Consider the following 15,883-nt stretch of genomic DNA (forward strand, 5'->3'; position numbering starts at 1 on the left):
TACAGAGAACAGGGGCGCCTGGGTGGCTCAGTCAGTTAAGTGTCTGACTTTAGCTCGGGTCATGACCTCGTAGTTCATGGGTTAGAGCCCCATGTTGGCCTTGTGCTGACAGCTCAGAGCCTGGAGTCTGCTTCAGATTCTGTGTCTCTCTCTTTCTGCCCCTCCCTCACTTGCACTCTCTTTCTCTCAAAAATAAACATTAAAAATATTGTTTTTAAAAAGAAATACAGATAACAAACTGGTAGTTGCCAGAGGGAAGGGAGGATGCGCAATAGGTGAAAGAGATTAAGAGGAACAAACTTTCGGTTATAAAACAAATAAGTCACAGAAATGAAAAGTAGAGCATAGGGTATATAGTCAAAATATTGTAATAACATTGTGTGGTGATGGATGGTGAATACCCTTATCATGCTGAGCACTGAGTAATGGATGGAATTGTGAAATCACTATGTTGTACACCTGAAAGCAATACAACATTGTATATCCATTGTACTTAGATAATAAAGAATATATAAATAAGAATTCTTGTGACCATTGAAAAAGATATTCTACTTTATCTATAGTTAGTTTATCCCTACTTAATAAAATAAGCCAAAGATCTTACCATTTGAAATACATCAGAGCCTTCATCAAAATCTACCATAGCAAAAAATATCCTGTTGGTAAATGCACTGGAGTATCGCCAGGAGTTTGCCAGGATCTGAAATTCTTCATCAGCTTGCCTAGATACAAGCAGATTTGTGAAGATAAAACATAAAACATTTTTAAAAGCAATCTAGTTTGTCAGCAGTAAAACAGAGCCAAAGAAGCCATAGCAGTTTTTCCAAAGGGGGGAAATATTTTTAAGAGAGAAAGAGAGGGGAGGAAAGGAAGGAAGAGAGAGAGAGAGAGAGAGCAGTAAGGCTCTGCTGACAGGGTTAGGACAAACCTTGGAAAAAATTGCCACTGTTTTGGCATGAGAGAAGGCTTATCCTAAGTGCTAGGGATTTCAACAGAAAGTAGTTACTCGACTCAGCTTCATACTTTGTGCCTGTTTCTTATTTCAAAGCTCTTTAAGTAGTCACTGGAAAAATACAGCTAAGTGTACAACAGCTTTTTTAATACTCTAAATTACTTAAATGTTTACAGACAAGGTTTAAGTATTTCCAGAGAAAGAAGGCTATAATAGTAATCCATTTTATAAATCTAATGTGTAACATGCTAGTTAGTAAATAAAAATACAGTCATAGGAATTATTAGGGTGAAAGATAAGAAGAATCTAGGGAATTGAGATTAAGTGAAACCTCAAGTCACGTTTGACTTTTCCCTTATTGCCCAAATGTTTTCAGTTTCCAAGATCTGATCATTCTTCATTTGCAATTATCTTTTAACTCCATCCCTTCTAATTAACTTTCATTGGCACCAGCTAAAGTCAGATCCTTAATATTGGGCATTAGAATATTAAAACACTGACTCTAGTTTCTCCTTCTCCAATCCTTCTTCTTACACTGCAATATACATCAGTCCTCCTAAATTACTACTTTCCTGAAACTCCTACTCTTCTCAGAAACCACTATTGCTTTTCTACTACCTTAGAACAGTCTCTAAGCTTTCACTGGTCATTCAAGGTTCTTTATCATCTAGTCCTAATAAGGCATCTAGCTTTTATGTAGCCTTACTACTAATCAATCTAAAACAAGATTTCTTAATTCCAGCACTTTATTTACCACTATCTCTGTACCCTTGCACACATTTTTATTTGTAACCAAAATTTCCTACTTCTATCTAAATCTGATCCATCTGTCTAGCCTTAATACAAATCCTTTCTTCTTCAGGCCAATCCCAATCTTCCTATTTTAAGTCCTTCCTGAAATCTTGTAGTATTTATTATGTACATAATCCATTTGCTACTTAATTATAAATTGCCTTATATTGTCAGCTAAATTTTCACGTGTGGAATTCATTTCCCTAGCCGTATTATAAGGATAGGCATCTTACACTTCTCACCCTGATAGCACCAAATATATAGTATTATACACATTGCTGTTAACTTTTATTTTTTGAATGAGTTTAGGAAAATGTGAGCTAATATTAAATTTGGTACTATAGAAAGTAAGATACTAATAAACACTTGTCATTAATTTGCATTTAATACAGAATTATGAAGGAGTTTGTGTTTGTTTCCTGATTTTTTATATACTCTTGATTGCTGAGTAAATTATTGAACTAAGAGTGATTTTAGGGGACGCCTGGGCGGCTCAGCCAGTTGAGCATCTGACTTCAGCTCAGGTCATGATCACGCAGTTCGTGAGTTTGAGCCCCACGTTGGGCTCTGCGCTGACAGTTCGGAGCCTGGAGCCTGCTTTGGATTCTGTCTCCCTTTCTCTCTGCCCCTCCCCCACTCACACTTGGTCTCTCTCTCTCTCTCTCTCTCTCTCAAATAAGTAAACATAAAGAAAAAAAGTGATTTTAGGGGCACCTGGGTGGCTCAGTCGGTTGGGCATCTGACTTTGGCTCAAGTCATGATCTCGCGATTCATGGGTTCAAGTCCTGCATTGGGCTCTGTGCTGACAGCTCAGAGCCTAACGCCTAATTCAGATTCTGTGTCTCCCTCTCTCTGCCCCTCTCATGTTCACACTGTCTCTCTCTCTCTCAAAAATAAATAAAAAACATTTAAAAATTTTTAAAAAAGAGGGCTGCCTGGGTGGCTCAGTCGGTTGAGCGTCCGACTTCAGCTCAGGTCATGATCTCACAATCCATGAGTTTGAGCCCTGCATCGGGCTCTGTGTGGACAGGTCAGAGCCTGGAGCCTGCTTCCAATTCTGTGTCTCCCTCTCTCTCTGCCCCTCCCCTGCTCATGCTCTGTCTCTCTCACTCTCAAAAATGAATAAATGTTAAAAAAAATTTTTTTCTCCAAAGAAGACATCCAGATGGCCAACCGACACATGAAAAGATGCTCAACTTCACTCATCATCAGGGAAATACAAATGAGATACCACCTTACACCTGTCAGAATGGCTAACATTAACAACTCAGGCAACAACAGATGTTGGCGAGGATGCAGAGAAAGAGGATCTCTTTCGCATTGTTGGTGGGAATGCAAGCTGGTGCAGCCACTCTGGAAAACAGTATGGAGGTTCCTCAAAAAACTAAAAATAGAACTACCCTAGTTGCACTACTAGGCATTTTATCCAAGGGATACAGGTGTGCTGTTTCCAAGGGACACATGCACCCCCATGTTTATAGCAGCACTATCAACAATAGCCAAAGTATGGAAAGAGCCCAAATGTCCATCGATGGATGAATGGATAAAGAAGACGTGGTATATATATACAATGGAGTATTACTTGGCAATCAAAAAGAATGAAATCTTGCCATTTGCAACTATGTGGATGGAACTGGAGGGTATTATGCTAAGTGAAATTAGTCAGAGAAAGGCAAAAATCTTATGACTTCACTCATATGAGGACTTTAAGAGACAAAACAGATGAACATAAGGGAAGGGAAACAAAAATAATGTAAAAACAGGGAGGACAAAGCATAAGAGACTAATAAATATGGAGAACAAACAGAGGGTTACTGGAGGGGTTGTGGGAGGGGGGATGGGCTAAATGCGTAAGGGGCACTAAAGAATCTACTCCTGAAACATTGCTGCACTATATGCTAACTAATTTGGATGTAAATTTAAAAGTAAAAGAAAAGAAAGTTTAAAAAAAGGAGTGATTTTAGATTTTATGTTTATTCATAACATCTCTTCAAACATAAGTACTATGGGACCAATTACCTTGACTATCTCTTAACTCTAGGGAGAAAATCCTTTAAGAAAAGATAGAAGTCTTGGGGTAGTATAATGTATATTCTAAAAAAAAAAATTGTCTATTCCTTCACATAGGCCCAGGTTGTCAGAATTTGGAAAGCCTTCAAGATTTTATTAAATTAGTTCTTCACAGGGTAGCTTTGTCATTTCATTTAAAGTGAATTCCCAGACCACACACACTGATCTCAAATATAAGTTAAAAAAAAAACACCAAAAAGCTAAAGCTGTTCTATTTTTCAGTACCCACTATTTGTACTTTTGTTTAAAGAAATATAGTCCTTTTGTTTAAAGTCCTTTTGTTTAAAGAAATATCAATCTTTGTTCCTAAGATCATTCAGAAACAGGAAAATAAAATCAATACACCATTGTTTGATGAAAGTTTAACTGAGATTAGTCACCATTTCCACGGTTTGTAATCACAACAAAATAATCTAGAAAAAAGAAAACATCTCTAAATCATACATCTTTATTTTCTAAAAATGTTCTCTTGTAATTCCAAATTTGGATATAGCTACCATTATTGCATTAATAATTATCTCTACTTTTGGGTAAACCAGTTAAAAATTTTGGAACTTGTTTCTCTATAAATGAGAGAATACTTGCTTTACTTACCTTCTGGGGTTGTTGTATAAAATAAGAGTATGAAATTGAAAGCACTTACAAATGATAAAATACTACATCAATGCTACTAGCATACATTTGTATAAGTGACACCAATTTACAAGACGATTATTCAACTTTTACATTATTCCTATCATGGCTACCAGAATACTTTATCCTTGTTTTTTGTTCCCCCACTAATGTGGGAAACTAAGAAATACTGTAAAAGGGCAGTAGTATTATGTGTTACTACAGACATCCTAAGTAAGATACAGACATTAATTGTTTATGTACCCACTGAACCAATTTGGTTCTTCTGGGATTGAGAAATGGTTAAAATCTTATGTTATTTAATTTTAAAGTATAGTTGAAAGTTCATACTTGCACACAACACACTGTCTGTGAAGTTGGAGAGCAGTGAACATGACAATAACGGAGTAGTTTCTTGGTGGGGCTTTAACAAGGCGACGAAACTTGTCTCCATTCATTCTTATTACGGGTCTTTTATTGGTCCACTCCATCAGTTGACTAACCTTTTCTGATAACACCATCTAAAAAAAAGGGAGGAGCATAGTGTTAATGCTCTCAACTTGTCATCTGAAGTTCCTTTGAACTAAGCAACTTAAAACCAAGACTAACAAGCAGAGGTACGTAGAAAATGTGAAAGACAGAAAAATAGAATCTACTAATTGGAGCTGATTATGATAATTATTCCTAAAATTCTATTATTTCATAATGACATTTAATAAGATACTATACTGTTGATGTGAATTACTTATTATTTACTAATAAGTAAAATATAAAATCATAAAACCTTTCATTTACCAAAGATTCCAAAGAATGTTGAGTTAAACCAACCAGCTACTTTTTGTATAAGATGTTGCTTCTCAAAACCAAAACAAAACAAAACACACCTATAAAGAAACTGGAGTAGTTAAAACAATCTCAAAAACAAAGAACAAAATTGGAAGAATCACTCTACCTGATTTTAAGGCTTACTATATAGCTACAGTAAGCAACGCAGGATGGTACTGATAAAAAAGAATAGATACATAGATCAATGGCATAGAAACAAGAACCCAAAAATAGACCTATAATAAGTATAGCCAACTGATTTTTCACAAAGGTGCAAAAACAACTCAGTAAAGGAAGGAGAGCCTTTTCAGCAAACAGTGCTGGAGCAACTGGACATCCATAGTAAAAACCACAAACCTCGAACTAAACTTCACACTTTATACAAAAAACTTAAATTGGATCACATGCTTAAATATAAAAATTAAAACTATAAAAAATCTTAGGAAGGGGTGCCTGGGTGGCTCAGTCAGTTAAGTGTCCAACTTTGACTCTGGTCATGATCTCGCAGTTCATGAGTTCAAGCCCCGCATTGGGCTCCGTGCTGACAGATTGGAGCCTGGAGCCTGCTTCAGATTCTGTGTCTCCCATTCTCTCTCTTCCCCTCCCCTGCTCCTGCTCTCTCTCTCTCTCTCTGTCAAAAAATAAACAAACATTTAAAAAATTAAAAATTTTAGGAAAAAATAAAGGGGCGCCTGGCTGGCTCAGTCAGTAGAGCATCTGACTCTTGATCTCGCAGTTGTGAGTTTAAGCCCCATGTTGGGCATAGAACTTACTGAAAAAAGACTTTTTTAGGAAAAAAAAATAGGAGAGAACATTTAGGATCATGGGGTAGTTAAAGAGTTCTTAGACCTAAAGACAAAAAGCACGATCCATAAAAAAGAAAAAAAAAAGATAAACCTCATCAAAATTAAAACTTTTTCTCTAGGAAAAACCATGTTAAGAGGATGAAAAGACAAGCTACAGAGTGGGGAAAAATTTTAATATCATGTATTTGACAAAGGATTAGTAGCTAGAATATAATTTTAAAAACTATCAAAATTCAACCGTGCCAATACCAAAAATCAAATTACCTCATTAAAAATGGGCAGAGAAGGGCACCTAGGTGGCTCAGTCAGTTAAACGTCTGACTCTTGATTTCAGCTCAGGTCATGATCTCCCAGTTTGTGAGACTGAGCCCCATGTCAAGCTCTGCATGGACAGCACAGATTCTGTTGGGGATTCTCTCTCTCCCTCTCCACCCCTACCCTGTTAATGCTCATTCTCTTTCAAAGTAAAGAAACACTTTTTAAAAAAATGGACAGAGAACCCGAATAGGCATTTTTACAAAGACATACAGATGGCCAACAGAAACAGAAAAAAAATGCTCATCACTAATCATCAGGGAAATGCAATCAAAACCACAATATTACCTCACAACTGTCAGAATAGCTAGAATCAAATAGACAAGAAATAACAAGTGTTGGCAAGGATGTGGAGAAGGAACGCTTATGCACTACTGATGAGAGTATAAATTAGTGCAACCACTGTGGAGGTTCTCAAAAAATTAAAAACAGAAATACCATATGATCCAGTAATTCCACTCCTGGGTATTTACACAAAGAAAACAAAAGCACTAATTCAAAAAGATATATGCACCCCTATGTTTACTATAGCATAACTTATAACAGCCAAGATATGGAAGCAACCTAATGTCCATAGACGTATGGATAAAGAAGACATCTAGAAAAATGTTGCTATGGCCTATGTTACAGACTTTACCGCCTGTGCTCTCTTCTAGGATTTTTACAGTTTCAGGTCTCATACTTAGGTCCTTAATCCATTTCGAGTTTATTATTATGTATAATGCAAGGAAGAGGTCCAGTTTTCCCAACACCCTTTGTTGAAGAGACTGTCTTTTTTCCATTGCCTCCTTTGTTGAAGATTAACTGACCATATAACCATAGGTTTGTTTCTGGGCTTCCTATCCTGTTCCATTGATCAATGTGTCTATTTTTGTGCCAGTGCATACGGTTTTGATTACTACAGCTTTGTAGTATAACTTGAAGTCTGGAATTGTGATACCTTGAGCTTTATTGTTTTCAAGATTGCTCTCGCTATTTGGGGTCTTTTATGGCTCCATACAAATTTTAGGATTGTTTTTTCTAGTTATGTGATAAATGTTGTTGGTATTTTGATAGGGATTGCATTAAATCTGTAGTTGCTTTGTGTAGTTTGGACATTTTAACAGTATTTCTTCTTCCAATCTATAAGCATGGGATATCTTTCCATTTATTTGTGTCATCTCCAATTTCATTCATCAATGTTTTATAGTTTTTAAAGTACAGGTCCTAGATACTTCTTTCACTAGCCCTCTGTCTTCTCTAGTATGTGGTTTTATAATGGAGCTTCTCTTTTCACATTTGAGTTGAAAGCTTTCATTTTTTATTTTAATTTTGTAACTTATTTTTCATTTTTGAGCTAGAGTACGTGAGTGGTACAGATGGGCAGAGCAGGGGAGAGAGAGAATCCTAACCAGGCTCCATGCTCAGTGTGGAGCCCGATGCAGGGCTTGACCCCGTGACCCTAGAATCATGACCTGCGCCAAAATCAGGAGTCAGATGCTCAACCACTGAACCACTCAGTGTAAAATCTCTAGTACTGAAGAAACTTCTTCCTTAGGGTACCTTTTATCCATTGTCTACAGCCCATTGTTTGGGTACTGAAAGCTATGGCTCAGAAATAAAAATTTTGTTTTTCTACAGCATCTACACTAAGTCCCACTATACACTCCCCAGATACCCTTTATTTTCCAAAGACATAACCTTCAAAAGTAAAGAATTAAAATGTTGCCCATGCCCTTCATGCCCTTCATGCCCTTCTATTTATTAATATTTTATAGTTATTGGTAAGATCCACAAAGAACTATAGTACAGAAAAGTAGGTGGTTTATCAAATGAATTATTCAGAAACTACAAAAAGCAATTGATTTGGAAACAACTATTGCAAATAATTTTTCCACTAACAGTTTTACAAAACATTTAAGAAAACATATCCATTCAGTTTTTAATTTGTATTAAATACATTTATTCACAACAAAATACAGGGTTGTTATGGAAAAAACTAAATTTATAAGGAAAGACTTTTACAATCAAGTAATTTTCCTCCTTCTTGAACTACACTATATTCTACTCAAATAAAACAAAAAAAGGAGCAATATTATTCACAATTAAAATACTTACCAACAAAGTTAAGTAAGTTTGAACTCTCTCTTCTCTGGAAACATTTTAATTAGTATGGCCACAAAATAATCCCACTAACAGGAAGTCAATTAATATCTCTAATCCTGTTAGTAATAATCAAGTATGATGAATATTTTAGGGCTACGAAGGGTTAAGAGAGCCAAGAAAAGGCAGCGACACAACGGTTTCATTTCACTCTACCTGCTTGCATAATATTTATCTAAGTTAGCTCTAGTAAATTAGACTAAGTCTTAACAACTACAAATTCTCCTACTATCCCTGAATCTCTCTCATGAAAAATAGCATACGGGAATCCATTATCATTTAAAACTAAAATCTGATCCTGCCGTTAAGATTTCTTCTGAATTTCAGAAGTAATAAAGCTAAACATCACCAGTCTGAATTCCTCTAAAATGCACCTCCCTTTCCCACAAAGCTTATCTGATTGTATCTGTGTTCTAGACCATCAGGGTTTATTCATAAAATTTCTTGCTATTTTCAGCTTTTTGTTAATCATCCACTAGTTTTCAGACATTAGTGAAATAAAATTCCTGGTTAAGGAATACATTTCCAACTCCATCACTAAATTAAGAGATTGAACAGATCTGGAAACATATCTGGAAGATAATGACTGAAGGAAAGAGACAATAAACAGAGAAGAGAGCATTTTTTTTGAGAGAGAGAGTGTTTGTGTGCACACAAGTGGAGAAGAGGGAGAGGAAGATGGAGAACCTTAAAGCAGGCTCCACGCCCAGCATGGAGTCCAACATGGGCAGCGGGAGGGGGCCTCGACCTCAGCTCCATTTCACTATGTTGAGATCATGACCTGAGCTGAAATCAAGAGTCACATTCTTAGCCAACTGAGCCACCCAGGCACCCCTGAGAATGGAGCATTTTTTGATCCTTAAATGTCATCTGCTCCATTCTCAGTTTACCTAATTTCTGGACAGGGCTAAAATACACCTCTGTCCCCTCTTCTTGATGTTTTAGTTTTTGGGGGTACCTCAATTTGCTTTGCAACTGCTACTAGGCCTTTGGTTCTTAGTAATAAGTTATTTTCTAAAGAATCACAAGGGTTGGGGTGCCCGGATGGTTCAGTCGGTTAAGCGTCCGACTTCGGCCCAGGTCATGATCTCACGGTGCGTGAGTTCAAGCCCCGCATCAGGCTCTGTGCTAACAGCTCAGAGCCTGGAGCCTGTTTCACATTCTGTGTCTCCCTCTCTCTCTGCCCCTCCCCTGTTCATGCTCTGTCTCTCTCTGTCTCAAAAATAAATAAACGTTAAAAAAAAATTAAAAAAAAGAATCACAAGGGTTGAGCATCTGACTTCAGCTCAGGTCATGATCTCCTGGTTCATGTTTTCGAGCCCTGCATCAGATCCTCTGTCCCCCTCTCTACCTCCCTCTCCCTCCCCCACTCATGCTCACTAGCTCTCTTTCTCTCTCTCACAAAAATGAATAAACATTAAAAAAAGAATCACAGGGGTTTTGCACGTGGCAATTTTATGTGTCAGTTCTCAAGGTAATGTCAGAGAATGTAGAAGTTGTCCCAACAATAACCTTCCTTGTCAAAATATGTAGTACTTCTATTTTCTGAATAATATTCGTAAAAATATCACAAAGATATCAACTGAAAAGTAATTTACTACCACAGAGGAACACAATCTTATTTTCTAATATTAATCTAATGTCCTCTATATGCCAGGCACAGCATTAAGCACTTTACAGCCTTCATCATTTAATTTTCACAATATGCATAGAAATAGGCATTTTTGCATTCTACCGATAAGGAAAATGAGACTAAGAGTAACTGGCTAAGGATCACTTGGATTGCATTAACATATATGCTTTTTAAATTTTATAAAATTTTTTGGAAAACTAAGAAAAGAGGGGAGATCTATTTGTCATCCTAGCATTATTAATCATTTTTATTAGGCTTCAGTATGCTTTGTGCATTCATTGTTTTCCATATTTCATATTATTTCTCTGTTACAGATTCCCAGAAGTAGATCAAGATATATAGATCATTTTATCAAAGGTCATGCTTACTCATTTTTATCATGCTGCCTTCCTAAAATGACACCAGATGCAAGGACAAACAATTTTCCTTCTACTAAAGGGAGATACAATTCATCAGAAAAATAAAATAAGTCATTTCAAAAGGAACCTTTGTGACCTAGTAGAGAGGAAAGGGTTTGGAGTCAGACCTGGGGTGAAATCCCAGCTCAGTCTCTAGAGCTGTGCTTCTTTGGGCAAGCTCACATCTCTCTTGTTCAACATCAGTTACCTCTTCCCTCATCTTTCTAAAGGGATTAGAAAGGGTTATTGTGAGAATTATAGATAATGTATATAAACCACAGTGCCTGGCATGTAGAAGGTATTGAATAAATATTATAGAATAAGTCAATGTTCCAGTGAAAACACTGTTATGAGTGCAAATAATCAGATAAGTAGGGTAGCATTACATTTAACAACAACCAGGAGGAACGTGAGAAGTGATTTTTAATTATATTACTTTAGGAAAAGTGTCTTTTTAAAAGGAGTACTTAGATTATAAGATTGGACATCACCCTAAAGTTTAAAGCCACATCTATTATGATGGATAGACCTGAGATTAAAAAAAAAAAGAGTGTGGGGGGGCCTGGGTGGCTCAGTCGGTTAAGCGTTCGGCTTCGGCTCAGGTCATGATCTCACGGTTTGTGAGTTCGAGCCCCGCGTCAGGCTCTGTGCTGACAGCTCAGAGCCTAGAGCCTGCTTCGGATTCTGTGTCTCCCTCTCTCTCTGCCCCTCCCTCACTTATGCTCTGTCTCTCTGTCTCTCTCTCAAAAATAAATAAACAATGGGGCGCCTGGGTGGCGCAGTCGGTTAAGCGTCCGACTTCAGCCAGGTCACGATCTCGTGGTCCGTGAGTTCGAGCCCCGCGTCGGGCTCTGGGCTGATGGCTCAGAGCCTGGAGCCTGTTTCCGATTCTGTGTCTCCCTCTCTCTCTGCCCCTCCCCCGTTCATGCTCTGTCTCTCTCTGTCCCAAAAATAAATAAACGTTGAAAAAAAATTAAAAAAAAATAAATAAATAAACATTAAATAAATAAATAAAATAATGTTTTCAAAATTGACAAAAAAAGTAAGTGTTCTGCAACAGAACACCTATATTTTTTAATTGTCTCTAAGTAGTATCACAGTTATCTTTTTTTAAACAGCTTAAAACATCCTCAGTTACAGGGGAAAGGGGTAAAAACTAAACCATCTTTACCATCCTATATTAATTCCTTGTTTACTGATGAGAAAATCCAACTTTAGGTTGTGAAATCTAAACAAACTGCAAGTGAAAGAACAGATTCCTGACTCTAAATACACACAATTAATTAATTAACTTGATGTTTATCAAGGACCTTTTTGACATTGATGGATGCCAGGAAACAAAAATTAATTTAAAAGTATCTGTATTCAAGATGATCACAGACTATGGGAAAGACTGATATATGAACATGATTATGTGATGTGCTGAATTCATCTCAATTCACCTGGGGGGACTAGGAAAAGCTTGGTTGAGGAAGAAGATAATGTTTGAGCTAAGACTTGAAGAGTAGGAATCCTCAGGTGAATGAGGGGGTGGGATGAGAGAAAAGGAAAATACTCCAAAGTCCAGCAAATACAGACAGTTGTGAGAAAATACAGAAATATCAAGGAAGGCAGATAATTCAGTATGACTAGTACAGTCATAGTATAGAGAGGAGCTTGGGCTGAAATGAGCCTGGAACAAGCCAACCAGGCACAAGCTACAGAAGCCTTTTTATACTTTGCAAAATAGGTTTAAAAGGCTTCCAGATTTTCATGTTAGCATCTCTGGCAACACTACGAAGGATTGGTTCAAGGAAGGATGGGTTCAAAACGACCAGTTAGGCAGTATCACAACAGATTTGCAAGAGTGGTAAGGGTCTGAAAAGTGGGCATGATGGGAAGGAAATTGGAATCTGATTCCTTTTTAAACTATTTTACTGAGATAAAATTTACATAACATAAATCCACCATGTTAATCATTTTAAAGCACAGAATTCATTGCTGATTCGTTTTCATTTATTTTTTTAATTTTTTAACGTTTATTCATTTTTGAGGGACAGAGAGACACAGAGTGCAAGCAGGGAAGGGGCAGAGAGAGAGGGAGACACAGAATGCAAAGCAGGCTCCAGGCTCCAAGCTGTCAGCAGAGCCCGACGCGGGGCTCGAACTCACAAACTGCAAGATCATGACCTGAACCGAAGCCGGACCCTCAACCAACTGAGCCACTCAGCCTCCCCTGCTGATTCCTTTTTTAAAAAATCTATCTTCTGGGGCGCCTGGGTGGTTCAGTCGGTTAAGCCTCCGACTTCAGCTCAGGTCATGATCTCATGGTTCGTCTCCCCACGTCAGGCTCCATGCTGACAGCTCAGAACCCGTAGCTTGCTTCAGATTCTGTGTCTCCCTCTCCCTGCCCCATCCCCGATCCCACTCTGTCTCTCTCTCACTCTCTCAAAAATAAACATTAAAAAAAATTTAAAAATAAATAAAATTTAAAAATCTATCTTCTGCTAGGCACTTCTGCTTCTATTTCAGTGAAAGATTAAATGACTAAATAGAATTTAACTGGTAGAAATAGTAGTTTTAAAAAATCTTCACTTTTCTTATTTAAAAAGGAGTAAGTAGTTACTGTAGAAATTCAGACAATACCAGTATATAATGTAAAAAGTTAAAGTGTTCCCCTAATGAACAATCCCAACTACCCAGAGATAGCCACTGTTAAGATTGTTGTGTATCCTTACAAAGGTTTCTCTATACATACATATACACTTATATGTAGGTTGGGGGTGGGGGGGGTTGCATAAAAGGCACCTGAAATGTAAAGTATTTCCCGGGGCACCTGGGTGGCTCAGTCGGTTGAACGTCTGACTTCGGCTCAGGTCGTGATCTCACAGTTTGTGAGTTTGAGCCCCGTGTCAGGCCCTGTGCCTAGAGCCTGCTTCAGATTCTGTCTCCTTCTTTCTCAGCCCCTCCCCCACTCACACTCTGTCTCTCATTTGACTATGAATAAACATTAAAAAAAATTTTTTAAAGAATTTAAAAAAGTATTTCCCTGCATCTTGTTACCCACGTAAAAACAGCTTGGAATCCCCCACCCCCCCAAAAAGCCTGTTCACTTCACTATACATTTGAAAACTGTGTTTTTTTAAATTTTCTGCCAACCTAATAAGTAATTCACTTTAACTTCCTGGCTTCTTTTATCGAATAGTTCAAATATTCAGAAACAGAAAAAAATCGGCTCCTTTAAAATGTTTTTTTTTTTTTAATACTCTGGTTTCTCTTCAGATCGCATAAATCTTTCGCCTTTTAAAATGTTTTTTTTTAATTTTGTTTAATGCTTATTTATTTTTGACAGAGAGAGAGACAGAGCATGAGTGGGGAGGGGCAGAGAGAGAGGGAGACACAGAATCAGAAGCAGGCTCCAGGCTCTGAGCTGTCAGCACAGAGCCCCACGTGGGGCTCGAACTCACAGACCGCGAGATCATGACCTGAGCTGAAGTCGGACGCTCAACCGACTGAGCCACCCAGGCACCCCTAAAATAGGCTCCTTTAAATTCAGCTCAGTTGACAAGCATCTGAGACGTTTAAATGGTATTTTAAAAGTGTGTGTACAGGTGTTGTGTACTAGAGGAAGCACAAAAAAAGTTCCTGTACTACAGGAACTAGCATAAGACTGACTGACCTAGGATTTTAGTCCTTGTTCTGCAACAAATAACTGTTTAAGCTTAGGACTCAGTTTTCCTCATCTGTAAAATTAGAGAACATAAATAATATAATTGTTAGTAATCTTGAAATCTCTAAGAGCATATGGCTCTAAGTCACAAATGTTTCAAAACACAATGTTAAAATGCCTTTGTTTGCTTTGCTTAACGGTAAGTAAAGAATATTGTATGTCCTCTTCTTGCCAAAGCCAGTAAATTCCACAAAGAGGGAATCTTAGTTTTGTTCACTTACGCATATCAAGCTCCTACAACAATACCTGGCATATTTGATATTGGCAAATGATTGAAAATGTTTTAAGAGCTTCCATCCCAGTAAATTGCTTCGAATCACTTATTTGGACAATGTCATAATCCTGGCATAGTTTTAGCTTTTCAGTTTAATTCTCACATTCCTGAAGCGAAAATGCTACAAACATATAGCTCTTAGTCGTCTAGAAAGGAGTTGCATCTACGGACTGCAGAAAGTCTACCCCCTGACCTAAAGTCAAACTTCCCTTAGCACCTGATGGGGCCCATACTGAAAGTACTGTCAACACTCGCAACTATGTACAGGCACAGGCCTAACGAAGCCAGATTGTCATCTACCCCACCCCTCTCAGACTCTACATCCCCAGAAGACAAGAAGTTACAATTTCTTCTCTCGCGAACCCCATAACTCTTAAAAACGGTGAAAATGGAGCCACCAAAAGACACAGAACCATTGGGGGAAAAGGAATGGGAAAGAGTACAGACCCTCTCAAGCCCCACTATTTGGGAAAAGCCCGTGTTGTCGCAAACAGCGTCCTCACCTCCTTCTTTCTTTGGGCAGAAGCTGAGGGAACCCCGTAACTGAGCAGCAGCGCCACCGCCATGTTCGCGGAGACACACCAAAGACACCAACGCGCTGCCATGTTCGCTCCTCTCCCTCTGAGAAGCTAAACTTTCTTCGGGCTCGGTCTGAGGGTCGGGCGTGAGAACAGGCGAACCAGCCCCCTGTCCCTCCTCATTGGTCCAACTTAGCCCTTTTGAGTGACCCTTCACATTACGTCACGGCGCTCTACTGCTAGACGCCCGCTAAAAGACGGTTCACTTCTAATTGGTCTCTGTTAGCCAATAGAAAAAGGATAATCTGGTGGTTTTTCATTGGTTTGCTGAGAATGATTAACCACCCCTTTCGTTTACGAAAAGCTGAGACATTTGATGGATCTTCACAGGCGCATGCGCAGTTGGGAAGCGTTGCGGGGTGTTTTTTTGTCTTTTTTTTCTCCCCTAATCCAAAATGGTTTAAGGTTGCTGAAATGGAGTCTTTTCCCCGCTGATTTAGAAGTCCTTGAAACCCACTTTGTTCATGTAATGTTCCAGAGAAAGTGGGCCCAGCCACGTGAATGTTAGCTATCTTATTCCTCATTCTGCCTGTAAAGCTTTTCGAATCAGATGAAAATAGTAAAGGCAGGAAAGCAGAAATACACTTGATATCAATGAGGGAGATTTTTAAAAGAAAATGAGTAAGAGCTTGTTGAATACTTTCTGTGTCCCAGGAACTGTGCCTTGTCCTCTGAACAGAGTGGACGTCAAAGTTATTTAAGTTTTTTTTTCATGAAAATGTTAAAGTTAACGTTCTTAATTTATTGCTTTAAAACACCAACAAAGACTTAAATTTC

At 38.1% G+C, this 15,883-nt stretch overlaps 1 protein-coding gene across 1 annotated transcript in view; it reads right to left on the bottom strand.

Moving 5' to 3' along the window:
• Positions 1-15,248, bottom strand: part of MAGT1 (magnesium transporter 1) — a 61,712-nt gene extending 46,464 nt beyond the window's left edge. The window contains exons 1-3 of the mRNA XM_047076258.1: positions 15,032-15,248; positions 4,778-4,947; positions 605-722 (exon numbers count right to left, since the gene is read on the bottom strand). Of these exons, the coding sequence (XP_046932214.1) occupies positions 605-722; positions 4,778-4,947; positions 15,032-15,133 (390 nt within the window). The 5' untranslated portion in view covers positions 15,134-15,248. The remainder of the gene's footprint in view (positions 1-604; positions 723-4,777; positions 4,948-15,031) is intronic.
• Positions 15,249-15,883: the final 635 nt, after the last annotated feature.

Source organism: Lynx rufus, unplaced genomic scaffold (assembly GCF_022079265.1).
Source record: "Lynx rufus isolate CCGP_SWC_20201006 ecotype Redwood Valley unplaced genomic scaffold, mLynRuf1.p SCAF_14, whole genome shotgun sequence".
In the NCBI taxonomy this organism is placed as follows: domain Eukaryota; kingdom Metazoa; phylum Chordata; class Mammalia; order Carnivora; family Felidae; genus Lynx; species Lynx rufus.